Source organism: Notothenia coriiceps, unplaced genomic scaffold (assembly GCF_000735185.1).
Source record: "Notothenia coriiceps isolate Sejong01 unplaced genomic scaffold, NC01 NC01_scaffold00024667, whole genome shotgun sequence".
Classification (NCBI taxonomy): Eukaryota; Metazoa; Chordata; class Actinopteri; order Perciformes; family Nototheniidae; genus Notothenia; species Notothenia coriiceps.
In genome coordinates, this window is record NW_011357368.1 from 8,861,078 (window position 1) to 8,885,776 (window position 24,699).

A 24,699-nucleotide genomic window follows, 5' to 3' on the forward strand; every position below is an offset into this window, starting at 1 on the left:
GAACCATCAGGCCACTCTGAGGTTAGCTTTGATGGAGCAGCTGCTCTGTACACAAATAACTGGGAAGTAATGACACCACCTGTACACCTATAACCCTTAGTCCTCAAAATGAAAATGAATCAAGTGCGGAGGTCGCAACAGAAATGTGTGTTTTCCTCGTGGTTGCGTCCCAGTGGATATGAGAGGGAGTAAATCTGTCATGAGTCCCAGCAGGGGGAGAAAATAATAGTGAAGAGGAGGCAACGCAGACACACATGTGTCAGAAAAACAGGCCCCATCACTGTTCAGGTTCAAGTTTTTAAAAGGTGTGACAATGTTGTTATGCCAGAACCTAAAAATACCGGATCAAGTCCCTTACATTATTCACTTGCACTCCAAAACAAGTGATCTTTTGCAAAAACAACTTTTCCTCACGCTTTTAACACCACAGGATTGGTTGCACCTCTGATTTGGTCAAAGGATCAATGTTGAATTGCACTGGATATCAGATTATTTTTAAGACAAACAGCTGACGTCCAACTCAATCATTGGTTTGAGTGAGATGGTGAATACACTTCATCAGAATATCTTTCTATTGATCCCTTCCAGTCAGATAGTAAAATTAAATTAAGGAACACCTTTTGTCTCTTAACACATTGAGTTTAGAACTCAAGTTCCTAATGTCGTGAATAAACTGCGGTTTTGTCTTTTTTTGTACGTTAGAAACATTTTAATAAAAAATAAAAAATGTAAACACCGACTAGAAATCCTATGTAATATGTGATTAAACACTCCCCAGTCGTGTTTATATTTTGATTGGACTCTCAGACTTATGACCTGTGTGCTCTATGTTTACTCTTCAACTGTTGCACGATTGCCATATAAGCAAAACAGGCCCTTCAAATAATATCAAATTAACTCTGCCCTTTTACATTAGTTTGTATGGCATAGATATCTGAAGGTCATAAACCAATGATATCATGCCTGAATTGCTTAAGTGGGCATAGTGGTGATAATTCTGTAGAGGTCTGAATGGTTACTTGGTTAAATTCCTAAACAAGTAAAGATAAAGTCTTCCTAGTGAGTCTATCTTATGTACACTGCAAGTATTTGGGTAAATGTAATTTAAAACACATTTGTGTTATCATACCAACTGGGGGCATTTTCCACATTATATCATCAGATATGGTACACCCCTAGACTGCCATGTAGTTAACCATTAAAAAATGAACCAATAAGTTCAACTTTACCTTTTAAAACGTCTTTATCAGGATTTTAAGTATTGTTGTTTTAGTTTAATCAGAAATGAAGCATTGGGTGTCAGATCTAAATCTTCTAAACCTCTGAGCTCTTTCCAATTATTGGCTCATGAGAAACTTATTGATCATTATCATATCCCACTATGTTGAAGTAATGAATGTAACCTTGTTCAGCTGCTTGCTAAACCATACATTCTGTAATTATGTCAGTGGATTATGTTTTGATGGCATACCTTATTCTGGGCTTTACTTTGATTGGTCCGTCTTTGGACATTTTCCCCTTATGTCACTTTTTATTCCAGTTCTGTATACTTCCAGTCAAGCTAAGACATATTGTATGGTGAACACAGGCCATATACTAGTTACATTGCAGGGATATCCACTTCCTGTTTAATGAAATGCTTCCACCCTTCCAGCAAATACCATGTACACTAACAAACACACCTTCTGTAACACACACACACACACACACACACACACACACACACACACACACACACACACACACACACCTCTCTCAGGTGGAGATTTCCACAATCAGGCTGTCCTTCAGTCCCTGGTTATAAATGGTTCTCTGTTTATGCCATCTGAACCAAGCTCCACAATATAACAAGTCCAACCTAAGAGCTGAATCTGCCCACCACCTTTTTGGCACACATGTATTTTCTTAAGTGTGGCATTCCATCCAGGCAAACCGTCACAGTGGACTTTTTGTGCCTCTGTAAGAGTAGAGCTATGTAAAGGTACTCCTATAATTTACCAAGGTAAATGAATAGTTTACCCAAAGCAGCTACATTTTTAGTGATAGCTGTATTTTGCAAATCCAAAAAAGGTTAAATGGCTTGTAATATCCGTCTCATACGGATCCACACACGTTAGCAGCTCTCTAAGTCTTTTTTAGGCAGATATTTTAGATGTAACAATGTTACGATCTAGTAGGTATAATGTTACCTCCAAGTTTTCCACGTTAGAATGCTAACATTTGCAAATAAGCTCTTAGAACAGTGCTGCTGTGCTGACCCTGATGGGAATGAGATTAGTTGTGCAGATGTTTGGTCACAAACCAAAGTCTTGGACCATGTCTGTACCAAATGTCATGGCAATACATCTAATAGCTGTTTAAAAGCTGAAATGTCACACTTGTCTTGGCACTTTAGGAAAAGTCAGAGGATCTCCAAAGCGTAGAGGATTAATTTTCAAAATACCTCCAAAAAGCAAAACATTTTCGAGATTTTATGATATTGTTTTAAATTATTAGAAATATCTTACCTGACATATTGGTATTTCCCTTGTGGCTGAGGCCATTGGTGTGGAGGGAGGCTGATCGGGACAGGGGGGCACAGCTGGTAGGAACAGGAATAAAAGTGGGGTCCAAATCCAAAATGAGCTGGTTCAGCTGTTCAATGGACTCATCAATGTCTGTAGTTAATGAAGACAAATCCTCTTCTTGGCAAGACAAACCCTGTCTAGTATTGACGGACTGTATGTTGTGGGTAACGTCTGTGCTAAGTGGGACGTTATGTGTGCCGTCCTCGTCCTCCAGTCCCCTCTGCACTGCCTCCCTGCTGCTGAATCCTCGAGGTGGTGTCCCAGGAACTACCAGAGGTGGAGGCCTCTCTTTCCTCAACCTGTTTAACCTCTCGCCCCCATCAACTTGAAGTTGAATATCGGAGACGACGTCAACCATTTGCTGCTGCTGAACCCAGGAGTGTGTGGAGTACTCAGTGTGGGACGATGTCTGAGTCTCGGGCAGGTTCTCAGAGGAGAGGGAGCAGATGCTGCTTGAGCTCGGCACGTCTGAAACAGGAGCCGCCTCACTGTCAACTTCGTCCTCATCATCTAATATATCCGTTTCCCTCTCGCTGGATGAAGCCTCTCCATTGATAGTGTGTTCCATTCCTCCAGTCATCTCCCCTCGACCTGAAGCAGCGAGCTCTGTCATGACCTCCAGAAGAGGTTGAACAATCTCAAAGTCCACCCCAGGGAACAGCCTCCCGGCCTGGGTGCCCTTCTCCCGTGCAGCCCCTCTCCTCGGTCCGGCTGTGGCCCACCCGTGTGAGGCAACAGACAGGCCTGAGTCGCTGCTGGCAGACGGAGCGCGGTCGCTCCAGCCGGGGCTGCTGACGCTCAAGTGGAACGAAGCACCTTGCTCAATATTCTTTCTCACTCCAGGGTCCAGGACATGAGGTGGGGCTGTGATGACAAAAACAAAAAGGTCAGAAGAAGATGTATATGTTGGCAGAAGAGTGAAAACAGATGGGAGCGTGACCTGTTGAAGCATGGGTAGCTTTGCTGTCAGAAGTTAAGTGGACATGATGAGTGAACTACAAATAACAAACAAAAAGTTGCGATTTAAATATTAAGAAACTTGGCATCATTTTAGGAACTAATTACCTGTACATCAAAATAAGGGCTTTATCTAACTTTCTTTATACAGTAGATTTTATTATCAATCATGTTTTCTATTAATAAATCATGTGGTCTAAAAAATGTCATAGAGCTCAAGAAGTCCCAAAGATATTCAATTCCCAAGAGAAATGGCGAGCATTCACGTTTTGCAATATTCATTGCACGTTTTATTGATTCAATTGGATATTCTTCTAGCTGTAAATAAAGTTAAACATTCTCAAAAAAGCTGTGCAGCAGTTCGATCAATTTGAAGTTTACAGCAGCATATATAAGTGTAATATTTTTACGTAAAGTAGAAAGTACACCTTTGGATTGAGGATATTCTTACTATATATGACTCCATACCTACCCCAATACTGTATGTGAGTCACAGTGACTAAAACACACACAGACACACACCTGTTGGACCCCAGCCATAACTCCAGACACACTCCATGTAGATAACATAGAGGCTCTTTGTGTGGGCTGTCGGATGCATACGTGTGTCATTTGTGTATGCGTGTGTCACGCAAAGGACATGTCTGTCATAGACGTGTACCTGAGATCAGGTAGAGCTGATTGCGCGCACATGCACACACACACACACACACACACACACACACACACACACACACACACACACACACACACACACACACACACACACACACACACACAAACACATGCAGATAGTAGTACTGTACGTTCACTCACTGATCTTTACTGTATAACTTTCACAATACTATAAAAAGCTTCTGTAAAAAGGACACTAAAATGCCCAACTAACATCAAAAAGCAGCTTACTTACTCACCAGCAGTCAGGAGTTAACTTTCACTGTTGCCACTGCGGACTAGAAACAGGATGCAAATGCTTGCTGAAGCCTCCCTCCGGAGTCAGAGAAAGAGGAAAAGAGAAACAGATGACAAGCGGACAGGAAAGAGGGGTGCAAGGACCGGGACAGAATGAAAAGGATGAGGCGCCAGACAGAAAGAGAAAGGGAGGCTGAAAAAGATTCAGACCGGCATGTAGGTAGTAGCTCCTCTGCTGTCGTCCTCTCAGGCTGCCGCAGGAAGACAAGCAAAGAACATTCTTTCTCTGAAGGTGCTAACAGCCCCCCTGCATCCCCCCACCTCCTACTCTCTCTTTCCCCTCTCATGTCACTCCTTCTGCACTACAAATCCCCGCCTTCCCCGGCCGTCACTACAGAACCAAGCTCCGCTTTGCCTCATCCCTCCTCCTCTTTCCTACCCCCCTGCATCCTGTCCCGGCTGACACAGGTACAGGCAACGCTGTGCAGAGTGTGTGCACTCATGCGTGTTTAAATGTGCGAGGGGGGAACGCAGTAGGAAACTGTTGGATGGATCATTCACTAGACTGCATGCATGCACACAGGTGGAAGCACATGATGCACTTTCAAGTAAAGAAACAAAGTACAAAGACATTGAGCTGGCCAAATACGGAGAGGGGAATGTAAACATGGGGGCAGGTTCTGGAGAGACTTGTGTGCAGAAGGGGGATGGGGATAAATTGGAAAAATTGCAACCTGCAACTTGAACCTGAGAGCAACACGCTTCAGCTAGAAAACAAGCAGACCAGATAAAGGGGAAGAGTAGAAAAGCAGATGGAGTGATAGAAGAAGTGGAGTGGGCTGAGAGGGTAAAGTAGAACCACCTGTGGTTGAAAACAACATTCTTGGGACTGGCTGCGTTGCTAACTGGCTGGCACCCTCATTATGCTCATGTGCATGCGTGTGTGCTGGCGGTTAAGCGTAATGGCCATGTGTGTTTGCCTTTTGTGTAAATGTGCGTTTACATGCCACTCGCATTTCTGCCCCAGTGATCGGTCCAGCTAAATTACATGGCTGGCAGAGCAGATTTAGCAACAGCATAAAACAGCTGGAACTGAAACCTTAACCGCCCGGTTAAGTGATTGTTTCAGCTGTCTGGGTGTGTGTTTTTCTGTTTGTGTTTTTCTGTGTGTGAGTGGTTGTTCTGACTAAATGGAAACTCTTTGACAAACAGTCGCCTCCGAATCCACGGGTCCGGTCTGGCTGCTGTCTGGAGGATTGTCGTTACGCCCATTCCCAGGAATATCGTTGTGACCGCAGCAGTTGTAAGCTGTCAATCTGATGACCAGAAAATTACTCACAGAACTGACCGCAGCGAGGGCCTGAGTCGAAACAGAACTGCTCATAGACTGGATCTACACCTACAGGGGGATGCAGATCTAGTCACTGTGAAGATCTGTTATGACTTCTGAAGAGCAGCGACAGATGCTTAAGCTGATTTATTTTGGCCACTAAGCTAAAAATCACTTACTTTGACATACCATCTTTTAAAGTTGTTATGGCAAACATGCTAGCAAACAGCTGCCTACTTCCATATTCATCTACTGGGGTTGGTGTTCACCTGATAAATGTAAGTCCAAATGTCACTCTTTTTATCTCTGTTTTGGCCTCCATCAAAGAGAAGGAATTAGATCAGAATGGACCTCCCCATTCAAATCTATATAGCAGGATGATCAGAGCAACCGCATATTTTGTCCCCCTTGATATTGCAAAGACTGGCCAGATAATGGTAGCGGGCTAACTTCCATCTAAGGGGGCTTGCGGAACGTCACGGACAAAAAAATGTTGGGAAGATGTACAGCAATGATCTAGGATCTAGGGAATCTAGGAAGCAGTGGATGTACGATGTCCAAGAGTCTTTGGTTGATTTTTGATTATTGTCTGTGTAACTTGTTAAGTAAGACTGAGGCAAATGTAAATGTGCACCTAAACCAAGACTATGAGCAAAAAGAGGCTAAAAAGCTCAGTAGAGCTGCAGAGATGATAATAATGATATGGGTTCAGCATTGACATCAAGGGATTTGACATGAGCAATCTTTTGAAAAATTGTAAGAGGACCAGAACTATTTGCTTAAAAGGGCTATAATTGATATTCTTCTCATAACAACAGCAAGCAGCCATCATGGAGCATTTAGAAGACAGATATTTCAGTCAGGAGTTGTTGGAGACCAAATCTTATACAGTATAAACATTGGTTTGTCCTTTTAAAAGTCAGAACTAAGCATTGGCATTCCAGTTCTCCTAAGGATGCCTTGGAAACAGAATAAAGGTCAACATTATGTAAGAGAAGGGCTGACAAGTGCTGTGTCTTCAAATGTATTGTTTCACTCCTAAATGCGGTCTAACTATAAAGTCACAACAGGAATCCAGAAACATCAGGATGAGAAAGGGTAAAAAAGAGAAACAGATGTAAGACAAATCATTCAGAACTGAAGTTGATGATCAAAAGACATGAAATGCACCTCACCTGTTTCAAGAGGAGATGCATCTTGATATGAATCTCTCCTGACCAAAGGGTCCAAGGTGTCATAGTCCACCGTCACACAGTGACCGTTGTGCCACAGCTCTCTGCCTGCACATGGAAATAACAAACAGCAGACAAAGAGGCTGGTCAGGAGTCAGTTAAACGACACACACACAATACAAACAGCTGATGCCAGATGTTATTTCAAATTTAGATTTTTGAAAAATTGTGATTTTAAATGAAGGCTTTGCTTCTACTGTGTGTGAGTGTGTCTGTGCGCCTGAATGTGTGTGGGTTTCCCCCCTGTGTTTTCCCCTGTACAGTATCCCCAATCTGAATTCCTGTCAGATGGGTGTGTGTGATAACTTCTCATATTGCTTCCTGTTTAGGGACGAGGAGTGTGAATGTGCGCATGAGGGCCAATTTGAGCTCCCGGTGCCCAACACTGCCCCCACCTGGGTGACTGTTTGTTGGATTTGATGAATATGTGCTTCATTCATGAGTAATAGGTGTGTGTTGCTGTGTGTGTGTGTTTCAGGTGTAATGTTTCAAATGGAGTCATGTCTGTCTCTTCTGCTTCAATTAGGAGACACAATGAGGCTTGACATAGTCTCGGCTTTCTGCATCTGTAGCCAAAATACTGTGTCTGTGTCAGAATGAGCGAGTGTGTGTAGGAGTCCAGGTGTTTGCATGCGTCAGTATGAGCAGGGCTTTCTAATTAGGGAGTCACAAGATGATTGACAGCAGAAAGAAAATTCCAAATAATTCTAATATCTCCTGGAAATTAATGGATAACATTTTAAAAACAGACATTAAAAACACAATATAAAATATACATTAACAGTATTTCCTTTGTTAAATTAGTGACAGGAAATGTGGTAGCCACTTTCACTGTCCCCAGAGGATCAATTCCCTTTCCTTTAGCGCCACCATGAGGTAAAAATCCAAATACCTGCAAAAGGAATGAAATTCCCAAGAGCCTCAGCTTCTCTTTTTGATGTATGGCATTGGTTATAAGCAAATGCTTACAGTATAAACTAACATGGTGAACATTTTACCTGCTAAACAACCACATGTTAACATTGTCATTGTAAACCATTTAGCATTTTGTTTAAAACAAGGCTGTGCCCGAGAACGTGTTTTTAGAGAAGTAGAGAAGAAAAGTGTAACAATAATACACAGAGAATCCAGAATCAAAGCTTTGCAAATACTTACTTAGAAAGACATATCAGTGTTTCCCATACATTGATGCATTTGTGGCGGGCTCCCACAATTAAATACCGTCCGCCAGAGTGCCGTTCCCCCACAAATAGAATCAAATTCTGTGGGAAACACTGCATCTACATAATTGAAACACCTGCGTACTTTGTTCAGTTACTGTATACAGTTCGTTGCATTTATGTTTGCTGGTGCCTTATGTTTGTGTAAGCTTGAGAGAAAGTGTACCTGTTATCTTTTCCGGGCTGTCAGAAAACCGCAGCTCTACTTTGCCCTCTTCTGGGAACCGGGGATCTGGAATATTAACACACAAATCGGACAGCTGGAGATATTTCCATGTACTTCACACCTGCCGCACAGCTGATACAGAGTTCAGGGTCAGCGCCGGTAGTTCATATTTACTTTGGAGGAAGACTAGAGGATTTATCGGTCACTGATTAAGATGGATATTGCATCAGAGTCTGATAGTGGCTGGAACAACAGTTAGCAGGATATACATACCTTCACTGGCACAGTCCAGGTCCGCCTTACTGAAAGTGAGGGTGTGTCCGTGCACGAGGCCCGTATGGAACTGGAGTCGGAAGACGACCTGCCTGCTGGCTGAGCGGCTGTTTTTATCATAACAAACCACCTAAAATCAGAAAGATGACACATGTCATGCTGCTCTATTATCTGATGTATCTGAGATAAAAGTCTTCTATTTGTTGCATAGTTATAGTTTCAGTAAATAAGGGTGAATAACGGCTTCAAGTCAATTTAGTTGTGAAGCAAAGCTAGTTTTTATATTTATTCTGTTTTAAGTTTTTAAATATTCTTATTTATTCTGTCATATTATTATACATTTCCGTCTGGACTTTACAGAACAAGAGATAGTAAGGGTTCCTTTTGCAGGTCCAACATTCCGAAATAATTTCTTAAGTACTTTCCTCATAGTATATATTATTTTCTAATATATATATATATATATTCAAATGAATTTCTATGTTCATCTTAAGAGTCTTTTAACTAGTGAATAAAATGTGAAATGTGTCCACATTTATGGATAATGTTTCCAATAATATATACATAATCAATTAATATTACCTGAGCTTCAATTGGAGCTTTCATTTAAAAACAAATCTTTTTTTGCTCTTGTACCATTTCATATTGTTTTTTCTTTCAAGAAACCTCTTTGAAAATATTTAGAAGCTGAAAAAATTATAGGACACAACTGATAATGGTGTACTGTAGAGCATCACTCACCATGATGTCTCCTTTGAGCAGCTGGGCTGGCTGGAGCACGAAGTAGAGCCGGTCTGTCTGGGCTGCATTAACATGGCTGAGATAAATATAAACACACATTACACACTGTAATCTTATCTGAAATATCCCACCATGTTTACAGATCATGATGTCATTTATTAACTTACTAGACTGCTGATGTGCAAACAGCTTGTAGACTCTGGTAGACTCTCAGGAAGAGACAGCATGCTAGGAAAATAAGATTTAGTACCAAATATTTTTTAACTTGAGAAGACGCTTTAGATTATAACCATCGAATTTCCATATTTCCTTGTCTGTAAAATGAAGAGAGAATACAGTAGACACCTTGCAGACGGTTTCAACAATGGCCAGCTACTGCTTTTTTTATCTAGTTAGCTTACTGTTATTCAAGTCTGCTTCTTCTTACCTCCATCTGGTTTTATTTTGGGGAGACCGTGAAGAACAACACACAGGAGGAAAGTCGGAGAGGGACACATCCTCAGTGCTCCCTTTAATGTGCTCCCAAGTATCCACACATACCTGGAGAGCAAATGTAAAAGTATAAATGTATGTATTTTTATGTCAAATAACTGTGTTACTGCTTTACTTTTCATCAAGCCGGTTCACTTTACGGTTTCAGACTGGTTTTAGTACTTCACAAGATGATGAATCAGGTGATTAGTACGTGACCCTGCTGCCTAAGGTCAGACGTCACAGCAAACTCCTCGGTCTACATCGCAGATCAGAAGCTAAGACCTGAACCAGAGTTTACCTTTGACCTGCATTGATCCCATCCCGCTCAATCAATCCTGGTTCTTACCGTTTCTGCGAGGGGGTCATCAGAGCGGACAGTTTGTCATTGTAGAACCTCCTCATGGCAAAGTGGTCGAGAGAAAGGTCTGCACTGAGAGAGAGGCAGATATTCAGATAGAGATGCATATAATACTCCTCCGTTCACCTTAACCTGATGTAGTACCTTGCAGATCATTTGATTGGGACAGTCAATAAAACGTCATTCTGTGCAGCCAAACCCACTGGGGGTACGATTTTAAGATGAAGTTCTGGCGAGATGATCAAAAGCAATGGACCTTGTGATTATTTAGTTTCCTTAACCACAGAATTGTATTTTAAATATCTAGTCGAAGTGTCCACAATACCAAACACTGTATGTCACTGGCAATGTCCTTTGAATTCGGAACGTCTATTTGATGAATTTTGAGAATTCCTCAGGGCCCTTCCAGGAAGAAAATAAAAGAGCTAAATTGACACAATCTTAAAAGGTTTTATACAACTGTGTTTACATATGTTATGCAGTAGAACTCCTAGAACACTTTGAAAATACCTTGATGTCTAAGATTAATGGGTGCTTCCTTTAAAAAGTTAGAAATGAAACACGAAAATGGTAATGTGTTAGGAATAACAGGGACATTATTAAAAAGAGTAAGGGTTAAAATGTTACTTGTGAAATGTTTATTTGCACTTTTAACAAAATAACATTTGATTCCCTTTCATTGTTTTGAGAAGGCAGAATACATTTCACAGACAGATTCCAAGAACAAAGAAAACTACAGTACATCTGTATGCTTTGATACCAATAGAGGAAAGTAAATGAATGTGGTGTTGTTAGGTTATTTTTACCTTTGCATACATGCACCAGGATAAGGGACAATGGTCACAATCTGATATTTTTAACAGTGAATCAGCTGTTGAGCCATGAACAGCACATGTACTGCAACTGTGCAGAAATCCATCTAATGTTCCTCATTTGTATCAACATTTGCCTCAAGCTGACCTTTCCCTTCGTCCTATGGTTAGACGTGTGAATGAGGATGTTATTAACTTTTAACAGCTTCAATCAAACCATAAAAAAGAAGATATCCAACCACATTAACCACAAAGGTTGGAATGTTTGTTTTAAAGTACACTCCAGTTACAATGTTTTGTGTCTACTAGGCCAAGACTCTGTCATGCAGGTAAATTAAGAGTTCATTCATTCACTTGTTTCCAACAGCAACAAGATCCCAGCCCGAAAATCAAATAACAGTCGAGTTCAAAGTCTCTTTAATCAGCCGTCCTGCCCTTTGGCTGCTGGAGACGTGCATTAGATCAGCCAATGGTCACTCCATTGTTCTGTCAGTGCTCTTTGATCTGCCAACACGTCAAACAGTAACCAGTATATCTTTAGGAATCACCCTTTGGGAACCAGAAAGATCTGTGCCAAATTGCATTGCAATAAATGCAAGGCAAGGCAAGGCAATTTTATTTATATAGCGCCTTTCAGCACACGACAATTCAAAGTGCTTTACAAAATGAAAACGAAAGACATTTAAGAATTAATACAGCATAAACACATTGTTAAATGGCATTTAAAAACAGGCATAAAAAAGCAAATATAATGAAATAAATAAATAAACACAGCCAGAATGCACAGAATGCATGAATAAAAGGCATACTGCAGCTCAAATAAAAGCAGCGGCAAATATATATGTTTTTAGTCTGGATTTGAAAATAGGAAGTGTTTCAGCGGACGTGCACGATTCGGGCAGTTTGTTCCAGATTGTCGGGGCAATAGCTAAACGCTGCTTTTCCATGTTTAGTTCTTATTCTTGGAACAGAGAGCAGACCCGACCCAGAGGACCTGAGACTCCTGGATGGTTCATAGTTATGCAGGAGATTGTTTATATACCTCGGTCCTAAGCCATTTAGTGATTTAAAAACTAGCAATAGTATTAGTATTTGCTAAAATGCAGTTTTGGTAAATACATATAGTAGATCCCCTAGAGTTTACCTGAAGTTTACTCCAATTATTTCTATATCTGATATAGGTATTGATGTTGCACATTTTAACCAGAAAGCTATAAGGGGCCTCTATCTTTCTCTTGTTCTGCTTTATTTTCTTACATTTTTAGCCACTAGCATTTCTTTCCCACCACTTCTGTGCAGACTGAAATATCTCAATAATTATTGGACCAATTAAATTGGATGGATTTCTCAAACCACCTCTACTTGTTGGGTTAATTTGGGCCTTGTAAGTAATTCACCAGCACTTCTTATGGTATGATCTGGCTTGAAGTGACTATGTCTGCACTTTCCTTCTTGTTCGGAGTTTGATTCTTTATGATTTTTGCACTTATTCTAAGTAGCTTTCGATAAAAGCGTCTACTAAATGATATGTAGCCTAATGTCATTTAATTGACTGTCATCTGACTTTAATCTAGCACCATCGTTTGTAATAAAACGGCCATTACTTAGCGACCAAATACCTGAAACGGATGGTATATTTTTGTGTTAGGTAATTATAAGCAAACCTTTGCATCGGTAAAAGGAAAATGGTTTACATTAGCAAGCTAACACTGCAATGTCATTGTGGCCAAGTGAGCCACATTAGCATTAAGCTAATACAGACTCTCTGACTTGCTAACATGGTTGTCTTGACAGTTGACAGAGTTGTTAATTGCCATCTTATTTATTTTAGTTTGCAAATAATTAAAGTTCAATTCTTGATGAGCATACTTTTTACAACTTATATAAAATTCACATGGCATCAGTGTTACCTGTCTGACATGTTGCTGAAGTGGATGTAAGAAGCCACCAGAACTCCGAGCCGGCCTTTACCTCCCTGTACAGGACAACCACAGAAACAGAAGAGTTTCACTTTCAATACTCTCAGACAGTAAATGGATGAATGAGTGCATAGGAGTCAGTGACGGTTACCCTGCAGTGTAACACCAGGACGTGTTTGGGATGTGTTTGCAGCCAGGTCTTCATCGTTGAGCACACACTGACCATCTGATCCAGGTCAGGAGCGAGGTGATCCACCCAACCCGTGTCCAAAATCTGACAGACAAATCCCCAAAAACTGTGACACCATTTCACTGCAACATTTCACCTCTTAAATTAGTATTTTTTTGTTTTTGTATTACCTTGTGATTCCTTTGGGTGAGGGTTTCATGTTTCTGTGAGAGGTTGATGAGCTAAAGAAAGCAGATATTTTAGTCATGAAAAAAAAAAGAACAGCTTTGAAAAAGTGACTTTTTTGAATGTCATTCAATCTTCTGTTGAAACATTCAAGCCTATCATTATCTAAATTGTTGAAATATATATGCTACATAAAATATTGTGTGTGTACTTGAACGTTACTTAAGTAGTGCTTGGTATTCTACTTTATTCTAAAACTCCTCTGCCATTTAGAGGAATATTGTACATTGTACTTCACTATTCACGATTAATTATAAAGCCTTTGGTTCTTAGTTGCTTTTCAAATTCACATTGTTAACACAACATATTAATCCAAGCTGATGTATTTTCATTCAACTACCTTTCAGTATGTAACAAAACAAATACGCCAGCCTGTTACCAGCTGCGATAGTGATATGCTGATAATGCATCCAAAATACATTATTCTGAAATGCTCCATTATGCATAATAATTACTTAATTCTTTGCTCTTTCAGTATAGTTCAATGATACAAATACTTTTGTTTCACTGCTGAAGTAAAACATTAAATGCAGGAGATTTGCTGAAATATAATAATGTAATATTTCCTCCACTCTCCTCACCATGTAGTGGTGTCCATGCTTGGACTGCAGCATGAGGAGGATCTCCTGCAGGTTCTGCAGGTAGATCTCCTCTGGACATTCAGGTGGGCAGAAGATGGTGATGATGCGTTCAGTGATGTAGGTCAGATCGATTCGCTGGGGTTCCTCCATGATTGATCTCGGTCACATGGGAGCCCTGCAGTAAGTGAAATGCAGGTTGTGTGTGAGAACGAAAGTCATGGACATTTTAGGGAAGTGAGGACTTTCACTGAAGGTCAGCAGATGTTTGCAGGACATTTTTAACTGAGCATGTATCAGCTGCCCTCCAATTGATATCTTCGGCCTACACAGATACATGAGTTCAAACACGGTCAGACCTTGAATCCTACAGGATGTGAAACTTAACAAAGTGGGGTCATTTCCAGACAAAATGAGGAACTGAACCATAAGCTGAGTCACTGGAAATCTTCATTTGGCCTTAACCACAGGAAGGTGATGATAAATAACCAAAAGATCATAATGTTCAAATAGTAACTTCATTACTCATCAGCAAAACTCTACTAACTTGAAACACAGATTCTGACAAGGACGTAAAACTACAACCTTAAAAGTATTAGGTTCTATCTAAAGATTTCTCACATGACCATAATGTTGTGTGTATGTTTATTTATTCAGTTAAGCTTTGTTGGTCGTATAGGCTTCAAATCATTTTTCTAGTTTGCTTCTAAAAGCTTAAAGGTAGGTAAGAATGGAGAAACCAGCTCGAGTGCGTTGAAAGTAGACAACCGAAAATAATCTGCCCCTTCCTTCAGACTTCCTTACAGTGCCACTCCTCCAACACACACGAACTTGCACATGACCAATGAGGGCACGAAATAAGTTTGTGCACGAGATCATCACGAGTTATTTCAGCCGGGCCGAGGCAGATGATTGGTCGTGCTTTTTACAGCGCCACGGCTTCCACAGATGAAATATTTGTATATATTTATTGTTAAAGCATTTAATATATTTATTGCTTTCGGGATGTTAAGAGCATTACATGGAATATAACAAAAAGTGTTTCTGAAGTGAATTATCCTACCTTTAAACAGCTAACAGAGTTCTGCGTCTTTACAGTACTGCCTCACGAATCAGTTATTATCTGTGTTTATATATTTAAAAAAAGCTTTCAATAAACATCAAATCTCAAATGGATACTTTAGCGCTTTTGGGAAATGATTCTTCTGTTTCTGGAACAATCATTTAGGTGATATCTATGTGTAGGTGATATCCATTTGTAGTACAAAATAACCCCTAACATACATTTTCCCCTGAAAAACCAAATGTTTTCAATGTTGTTTTCGTGTAAATTGTGTGAAGGGTTAGCTGTTTCCAGTATTTGTGACAAGTTAAGCTTAAAATGTATTTCAAACATACAAATATGAGTGGACATAAGAGTAACAGTAAGATAAATAAGTAGACAAGGGGACTTCCTATCTTTTTTCTCTTTCTTTTTGTATTATCGTTTACACAATTTGTATCTGTGTATATACCTCCCTCTGTAAGGACAACTAGAAAACATTAAAAAGATGGTCACGAAAAACTTTGAAACCTTAGCTTATTAGTGTCTTATTAAGCTAGGCTAAATGAAATGCTCGTTGATAATATGGGCACTTGATACTATGGGCACTTGTAAATGTCTATAACTATGTAAATGTATCCTGTAAATATAATGTATGATGTCCTTTATTGTTTTATGTTTCATGTGGAACCTATATGCTGCAGGTCTCCTTGAAAAAGAGATCTATGATCTCAATGGGACCAATCTGGTTAAATAAAGGTTTGAAATGAAAATGAAAATTAATTAATTTCCATTAACTCTTCAAAAATCACAAAGGGGTTTTCATTTGACAATTGTATCTTGTTGAACAAAACATACAAGTACATTTATTTATTTTTTACAATAATCCAAAATCTGTTGAAAAAAACCCATTGGTTTGTTTTTGCGGGAACCCACTGTCATCCCTGTAGCAATCTATTTAAGGTACCTGGTCCCATGTCATGGCCATTTCTACTGATCATAATTCCATTGTTGAGGTTGTGGTGATTGACATTATTCACCCACGGATCTATGGTTTGGGGTATTGTTCTGCACGGACATTTTAGTGAACCGGACTTCCTGTTTCCGCCGGTCTTCGCTTCCCGGGCATGAAGTTGTTTACATGTGTTTTACATGCAAGATGCTAAATAAAAGTCTAGCTTGTACCTTCGATACCCCGCCTCCGACTCCCGTCTCTCGGCACTACATTCGTGACCTCGACATAAGTCTCGTTGAAGGATCCGAGACTGAACCGAGCATGGCAAGTAACGCCGTTTTTTTTCAAACTGCCGAAGTTTTGGGAGACATCTGCGGCTGCATGGTTCACTCAGGCGGAGGCTCAGTTCACCCTCCGCGGAGTGACTGACGACGCAGCACGCTATTTTCACGTAGTTTTGGTGCTGGGGAGCTCCACTGCGACCCGGAACGGTGGGCTTATTACATCTCCTCCTGCCCAGGATATAAATATGCAGCGTTCAAGGCTTTTCCTGCTAAAGACTTTCGAGCTGTCACGGTCGGAACGGGCCCGACGCCTGCTCGCTATTCATAGCCTGGGGGACAACAAGCCATCTGACCATATGGAGGATGATGCTCAGCCTGCTGGGTACGGAAGAACCTAATTTTTTGTTCATAGAACTGTTTCTTCGGCACACGCCGCCGCATGTACAGACAGCGCTCGCTAATACGCTATTACTGAGCCCCGCGCTTTGGCGAAGAAGCCGACCGGTTCTTCCTGGCAACACAGCGTTTGCCCCAGAGGTGCTGGCCCCGACATGCAGCGCGGCAACCTTCCCTGGTACAGGCATGCACCTAGCAGAAAGCTCCGGGGGCCGACGGTTAGCAAGAAGACGTGAGGTCCTGGGTCGACTCGTGCGTGGCCTGTAAACGGGCCAAAGTCCACCGCCATACTAGGGCCCCTTTTGAACTTTTTGCGGTTCCTGAGAGGAGGTTTGGACCATGTCAATGTCGACCTTGTGGGTCCGATCCCCCCTCTCACGGTTTTCACCTACGTGTTTACAATGGTGGACAGGACAACCCGCTGGCCGCGAGGCACGTTCCCCTCGCCTCGAAGTCAGCTTCCGACGTCGCCCGCGCTTTCATCGGCACGTGGGTGGCGCGCTTTGGACCCCGTCTGACCTCTCCTCTGACGGTTCTCAGTTTCACCTCGGAGCTGTGGAACGCTGTTGCTGTGGGTTTTGGGGGTGAAGCCTGCACCGCACCACCCCCAGGCTAACGGGATTGTGTGAGTGGTTTCACCGTCCATTGAAGGCGTCACTGTGTGCGGCTTTGACAGACGGCAACTGGGTGGATAAGCTCACGTGGGTTATGCTCGGCCTCAGGTGTGCCCCCAAAGAAGACCTCCTCGTCGGCGGAGCGCTCGTCTATGGCCAGACGCCTACAGGGTCCCCGGGGAATTCATTCCCACCGCCACTTTGCCCTGGTCTGCGGCCGGACAGCGCTCCTCCCTGCTGGAGACCGCCGGGACATTGCGCCCGTCCCCACATCGCAGCACAGCAAACCCAGCTTTCCGGTTGTCCCCCGGATTAGAGTCGGCGGATTTTCGTTTTTTTTTATTCGCCACCGCTGCCGCCCACCGGCTGTCCCCTGCGGCCCCCTTTACGATGGTCCGTTCAAGTCACTAACGTCACCGTGGCAACCCAAGAGCCCTGGTGGTGGAACGTTGGTGGCCAGCCCTGAGACTGTGTCCTGATGCGGATTAGAGCCTGCTCCACCGTCAAAGAGTGGAAGTATAAACACACAAGTTGGATTGGTTCTGCCCCACGTCGCACCCTCCCATGGCCGCCCCCCGCCCCCTGTGGGGAATCCCTCGCCCTCGTTGGCAGCCCCTGTCCTCGCTGCGGCGCCCGCCCTCCTCGGCCCCTGTGGTCCGTACACGCCGGGGTCGTGGTCACTTCCTCCCACGCACGAGGATTTGACTATGGTGAATACTGGGGTTTGTGTTATCGATTGACATTATTCACCCCACCCGGAATCTATGGATTGGGGGTATTTGTTTAGCACCGGACATTTTCATGATAATAATAATAAAATAATAATAATAGCCTGGATTTAATATAGCGCCATCTTCCAAGGGAACGCCAAGGTCGCTTTACAAGTAATAGGCAAACCAAAACATAAACCAACCAAAAGTCAGACAGCACAAAACACAGATCGATTAGGGGCCCGAAAGCCTTGGCAAACAGATGCGGAACTTGAGGGGGCCTTTTGAAGGCGTCGAGTGCGATGTGTGAACTCCGCAGGGAGAGCGTTCCATGAGGGTGGGGGTTTGCNATTTTCCAAGTTTTAGATGAGTACATCATCTCAAACGGACTTGACTGGTCTCGTTGTGTGGGTGTGTGTTCAGATGGGGCAGTGGGGCTATGACAGGCAAAGAAAGTGTGACAGCTTCGATCAGGCAGAAGGCCCCAAATGTAGTGGCAACGCACTGCATGTTCAATCGGGAGGCACTTGTACACATCATTTAAAAAGAAAAATTGCAACAGGGGGGTCCCCGCCAGAGGATAATGCTATATGGGGGTCCTTGGCATGGCAAAGTTTAGGAACCCCTGCTCTAGAAGATGCTTGTGATTCCTGCTTGCGACCGCATGTTTTGGAAGCTCGCCCCAGAAGCGCTTTGCCACTCGTTTCAGGGGCGATGTATGTGGCATTGAACAGAGCAGATCGCGCCGGGCATGAAGTGCAAAGGCTGATAATCCGGTAAATTATAAAAGTATACCCTTTGCAGAGCCAATGGTTTCATATCAATAAAGTGGTGCAGTGATGATGTATTCTTGTAGGCCTTATCGTTAGTTAAAAGATAACGTAAAGCTAAACAAAATACATCACAGTTGCATGACTCCACATTACCATCGCTAAGCTTAAGGCGGACTTGAGTTTGGCTTGATGACGTTTAACAGATCTTATTTGGTCATTTCTTAGCAATCACCTGTCTTAGGACATGTGAAAGCTTCAGACATAGAAGAAAGGATATTTGCCGATATATTTGATGTGGTCGAACAAAACGTATACATTTTGTGCATCCAACCAAAATATAATTTAAAAAAACCATTGTCTTTCCGAAGAGGAAACCAGTGTGTGTATCAATACGTAACCCGGGCAAGCTGGATTTGGTAAGTCACCAATTTTGGAACAGCTAAGCATTGTCTACATAAATGGTGAATATATAATTCTACCCACTTTTAAAACGTGGAGGTGGACATCCATGCATAATTGTGTTGAACTAACGACGTGTGTTTGTGCACGAGCATGCAAAAATCACAGGGACAATGAACACAGCACGTTCTTTTCGCCTGGCGCACACACACCAACAAACGCACATTTGCTTTCTCTTTACACAAACACATAAAGGCTATACCTTTTCACTATTTGGATATTGAATTGAATGAGTTAAAATAGTTTTTTTTATGAATCATCTTTTAAATAAATGCTTTTTGGAATATACATGCTCTCATGTTTCATTTACAGGAATTGATTGAATTATTAATGAGAATTCCTCATTTGAAGTCTAGTATATTTGCTGAAACAATTGATATTATCAAATATTAATTATCATTAATAACCAGACATGCTCATACTATTTCCCAATACCAGTGCTTTGTGTCAACACTCTGCAACACGGCTAATGTATGACGCACTTCATTGGGGATAAATGTGATACTTTGAAAAGTGAGAGTTGATGTGCCAATTCTTCCCATAATTTTCCTACCAAAGAATGCTTTTAAACACCAATGCAATCTTCTCTAACCTTAACCAAGAAGATTTTGTTTCCTAAATGCAACCAGACATGGCGTGGCAGAGCCGATAATGCTCATATGAGTGGAAAGAGTATGAATACCTTTAGAAGGCGTTGTGAAACTGCATATATTGTCCTTTATATACAAGGACACCTTGCCTAGACTTGACAAGACTCAACATAACTCCCTTCCTATCGTTACATGGGGCAGAGGATCATAGATTTGGCTTTCGATCTGGCTCTTCATATTGTCCACAACCCCCACCAGAAGATGCTGAGAAACAGAAGTCATGGTCTGACAGAGACATACAGTAGAGTGAATAAATGCAGCAATAGTGGTCGAGGCAGGGGGGAGCAGAGAAAAAAAAAGGAGGATGGGGGAAGGGAGTGCAGAGAGCAATACAGGGGAATGGGTGAGGGGTATGTTATGAGGTTGTAAGAGAGCCAATGCATGAGATAGTGAAAAAGTGAGGGATTGGAAAAGAGAGAGAAAGAGAGGGAGGCAGAGAGGTGTTGGTGCTTTTAAAATAGCCTACGTGGAACACCAAATCCCCTCAGCAGCACAAATCAGCTGACTGACTGCCACTTGCCAAGGAGAAGGTGGGGGTGTTGGGCAGAGCAGGGCTTATAACTCTCTCCACTGACACATTCACCGTGCAGAGACGAGACAGAGCTTTACCCATGTTGGCCCTGGAGAACTCTATCCTGTCTAAACATAGACCTCCTGGTGCACTGGGGGAAGATGAGGGAGAACGGCATGGAAAGAAAGAGAGTGGGAAAGAAAGAATAAGGAGAGATCAGCTGTCTTTCTCTTGTTATTCAGGCGGTGGTATTTCAGAACTGTATTACACTCTTGATAGCTTAATAATAAGACCGATTTTAGAGGTCTTCCTATGCATTGAAAGTTATCTCTATCCTAAGTTTTTCCAACTAAAATGTTGGTTTCATCCAACAAATTAAACAGACTCAGTACTGACATTGGGTATCAAACGTATCAAGAATATAGTTTAGGTATCATTACAGGAACATTTCAAACTGAATCCAGTAGGAATGCAAATCAAACGTTTTATCATGATGCATTATTATTTTGATTCTTTGGAAAGTTGTACTATATCTGCTGATTTAAAAAAGGTCTGCCATGATTTTGAATAGATTCAAGGGCTTGTGTTTGATATAAAACAATATCCTATGCCCATTAACACATTCTGTTTATATCAACTAAAATGTAATTTGACAATTGTTTTCCTGGATTATCTTAGACACTTCAGTGAAAGATGATCTATGCTTTTGAATAAGATAATAGATTAATTGTGTTGTCGTTGAAGATTTGGTTGGCGTTCAAGCCTGTGAGCAGCTTTTCACTAAAATAAGGAAATAGCTGTCCAACTTAAAGGTCAGGTCACCTTTAGTCATACTGGGCTGTTTGTTTAAGCTAATTTAGGGGTTAACACAATTCACTTTTGTCAGCAGGTGGAACTTGGCTTGAGTATTAAGTTGGAGCATTTATTTACTGAAAGAAATGAACACTCACTGCGCTGCTACACACAGCTATAAAGTTTCTGTTACTCGCTGTCACACACACTCTCTATCTCACACTCTGCAATGTAATGTTGCTAACACTGCTCACTAATTTCACTTGCACGGCAGTTTAACAGCAATATCTATTGATGTTTCAACCTTATACCCATGATTTAGAATAATTGGTTCCTAAATCAATAGATTAGCCCAGATCGATAGAACGTAACACCTGACCAATCCAAGTTTTGGGAAAACGCAACCTTATCAATTGACGTTAAAAGTTTAACATAATTGACATTACATTTGTTTTTAGCCAATTATCCTGGTCTACGTTGTAGTGGCAGCCAGTTAAGATCCCAAAAAAGAACTGGGCGTCCCACAGCGAAGGGCCACATTCAAGTTGGGGTGAAAAGTCAGCTATTATAGAGAGGGGCAAATTAATTGTATGGGAATAACAACACGTATTTTAGCCAGCAGGCCAATAACTACTTGAAGGGAGCATGATTGTCGGTTTCAGAAAGTTCAGAAATTGGCATGCATAGCCATGTAAAATTTGGTCGGAGAGGTGTTGCAGGAGCGTGTTTAAGAAGCTGTTAAACCATGCAGCATTGAACAAATAGTTTTTTAGTTGTTTGAGGAAAAATATATTTTTAAATGACCTGAAGTATATAACAGTTCAAAAATATCCTGTCAAATAAGCATTGCTTATCATATTGGCAGCTTTGTTTTGATCCCAGTATTTACTTTAATGACACTTTTTTGAAGTGTGAATATTTCCTGGACTGCAATCACAGGCTTGTCTCTGATGTAAAATGTTTCCTGTTAGCGATTAGTATAAACAATATTTTAAAATAATACTTAGACATGGAAGGTGGGTGACAAAGGGAAGGATAGAAAGAAAGCAACACGGAAAAAAAGGCTACATAATTGATTTTCCTTTTTTCTCTCAATATGTCTCCCTCTCTACTGAAAGTCCAGCCGGTTTCCTGCTTTCCCAGAATAATGCACAGTTTATGAGGCAGGCAGAGGGCCATGCTTTATAAATGGCATTGTCTAAACCATGGGTCTAAACCCCTATGCGCTCTCTCTGGCTCTCTCTCTCTCTCCCTCCCCTTCCTCCCTCCTCCACTCTCCATGGCAGTTCATGGCATTTGTGTGCATGCCTGAAACCGTCTGACAACTGTGGATAAGCAGAGCCAGGGTGTTGTTGTGTCAAAGTGGAGCCAGCATACAGTTGTTGTATATCTTTTACATTTTGAGCATTTTTTGTATTCCTAGCACTCTTACCTCCCTCCTTCCCCTCCCTTTTCCAAATGGTAGAACTGTCACTGTCACACTTTTACCCTCACCCCTGCAAGATTGCGGTGAAAGGTGACCAGCAAATTGTTACCCAGTGCTGCTGAAATGTTCCCTTGAAAACACTTTGCGAATACAAAGGTTATTTGGCGGAGGAGATGGCAAATCTTTTATATCTTCTGCCTTGTCTTACATAGAGCCACAGCCTCAGTTTTTTCCCTGTGTCGCTCGGTTCTCACCCTTTCTCTTCGTTACTCCTTCCTAACTGTCTCTGCTTTTTGTGTGACTAACATCTTGGACGATGAGGGTGGAAAAAAATGCTAAACCGCCGTTAATGAATATCAGAGACGGGTGTGTCAAATGTTTGTGATTCATATCCTCTGTTATCTCAAAGGCACCATTCAACATTACAAGCATCCCAAACACGATGACGGAACATTTGGGATTTTCGGAGGTTTGGCCAGGAGTAGCTTTGGTTGGTTTGAAACAAGTGAACTAAAAAATGATTCAGCCTGACAAAAATGTATCTAGGCAGGATGTGACATATTGTATCTGTACTAATTGAAAACAAGTCATACTCAAATGTACATACTGAAGGACTATTGGGGCTTTAACGTGTTGTAGTAATTTTTTTACAAATCCTGTAGGCTATAGTGCAGGGGTACTCAAACTTTTTTGTTCAAGGTCCACTTGTGAATTGTATACAAGGTCAATGGTCCGGATCAATGTCAGTAAAGACTGTGTGATGTCTTTTATACATAAATATGTGTCCCCGGTGCGTCGGGGAACTCGCGCAGCGTCAGAAAATAAAACCCTCTCTCTTTTCCTCCGTACCCAAATCTATTAAAAACAGGGGTACAACGAGCGGATACAGATTTGCTGCCGATCTTACGTCAAATCGGCAGCGGACCCACAGAAAATTGTTATCAGAAACAATCCCGAGACGTGTTTTAGGATGTAATTCTCGTCTTTGTGTTTACATTAGCGAAGCCTCGCTAAACACTCAGAGCTAAACCTACTACAGTGCACATCATGTTTTAAAAAGCAGAAAATAAAAAAAGGAACCCACCATCTCGAGAAAACCTCGGCCAAGAGACAAAAAGCATTTGAGCTCCATACTATTTTCTGAAATAATCCTTGAAGTGGTTTAGAACACAGATGACGTCGTATCATCACAGCAGAATTTAACCTTTATCTTCCGGTGAAATCCTGATCAGGCATTAGTATCCGCCGTCTTCTCTTTTTTTTTTCAAGCTAAGGACCCAAAATCCCCTTTCTTCTAACAGGGCTGGCACAAAAAGGGTATGAGGCAGTATGAGACAATTGCTGCCAATGGGTGAACTGGTTTGTAATTTAAAGCAAAAAATTCACAGATATGTTGTGTATAGGTATGGCCCTACAATATATATATATACCTCAATTTATAATGGGACACAGGGGTTCGGATCCGGACTGATAAATCGATCCGGATCCGGACCCCTGTGTCCCATTATAAATAAAGATAAATATTTATTGTAGGGCCATCCTATACACAACATATCTGTGAATTTTTTTGCTTAAAATATCAAACACAGTTCACCCATTGCAAGCAATTGCTCAATACTGCTCATACCCCTCTTTTGCAGCCCTGTGATAGAAAACCCGGATTTTGGGTCCTTACTTGGCTTGAAAAAAAAAAAAAGAGGAGCGGAATAATTCTCTGAATCAGAATTCTACGGAGATAAAGTTAAATTCTGCTGTGATAAAACGCCATCCAGTCTGATAACAACTTTCAAGATTATTCAGAAATATATGGAGCTCAAATGCTTTTTCTTCTTGCAGGTTTATCGCAAGGTGAGTTCCTTTTTTTTAATTTCCTGCTTTTTTAAACACATGTGCTCTAACAGTACAGGTTAGGCTCTTGAGTGTTAGCGAGGCTTGCTAATGTAAACCAAAGACGAGATTACATCCAAAAACACGTTCAGGCATTGTTTCTGATAACAATTTCTGTGGGTCCGCTGCCGTTTGACGTAAAGATCGGCAGCAAATCCTGTATCCGTCTTTGTACCCCTTTTTTAACTGATTTGGGTACGGAGCGAAAAGAGAGGAGGGGTTTTATTTTCTGACGCTGCGCGGGTT

At 41.6% G+C, this 24,699-nt stretch overlaps 2 protein-coding genes across 2 annotated transcripts in view; one reads left to right on the forward strand and one right to left on the reverse strand.

Moving 5' to 3' along the window:
• scrib (scribble planar cell polarity protein) overlaps positions 1 to 14,128 on the reverse strand; it is a 93,142-nt gene extending 79,014 nt beyond the window's left edge. Inside the window, exons 1-12 of the mRNA XM_010782798.1 lie at positions 13,958 to 14,128; positions 13,322 to 13,372; positions 13,113 to 13,235; positions 12,953 to 13,017; positions 10,219 to 10,302; positions 9,826 to 9,938; positions 9,566 to 9,626; positions 9,399 to 9,474; positions 8,658 to 8,787; positions 8,385 to 8,450; positions 6,942 to 7,046; positions 2,508 to 3,431 (exon numbers count right to left, since the gene is read on the reverse strand). Of these exons, the coding sequence (XP_010781100.1) occupies positions 2,508 to 3,431; positions 6,942 to 7,046; positions 8,385 to 8,450; positions 8,658 to 8,787; positions 9,399 to 9,474; positions 9,566 to 9,626; positions 9,826 to 9,938; positions 10,219 to 10,302; positions 12,953 to 13,017; positions 13,113 to 13,235; positions 13,322 to 13,372; positions 13,958 to 14,107 (1,948 nt within the window). The 5' untranslated portion in view covers positions 14,108 to 14,128. The remainder of the gene's footprint in view (positions 1 to 2,507; positions 3,432 to 6,941; positions 7,047 to 8,384; positions 8,451 to 8,657; positions 8,788 to 9,398; positions 9,475 to 9,565; positions 9,627 to 9,825; positions 9,939 to 10,218; positions 10,303 to 12,952; positions 13,018 to 13,112; positions 13,236 to 13,321; positions 13,373 to 13,957) is intronic.
• A 3,595-nt stretch (positions 14,129 to 17,723) lies between these two features.
• The window catches only part of LOC104955472 (tensin-3-like), a 36,790-nt gene continuing 29,814 nt past the window's right edge, over positions 17,724 to 24,699 (forward strand). The window contains exon 1 of the mRNA XM_010782799.1: positions 17,724 to 17,967. Coding sequence (XP_010781101.1) covers positions 17,724 to 17,967 — 244 coding nt within the window. The remainder of the gene's footprint in view (positions 17,968 to 24,699) is intronic.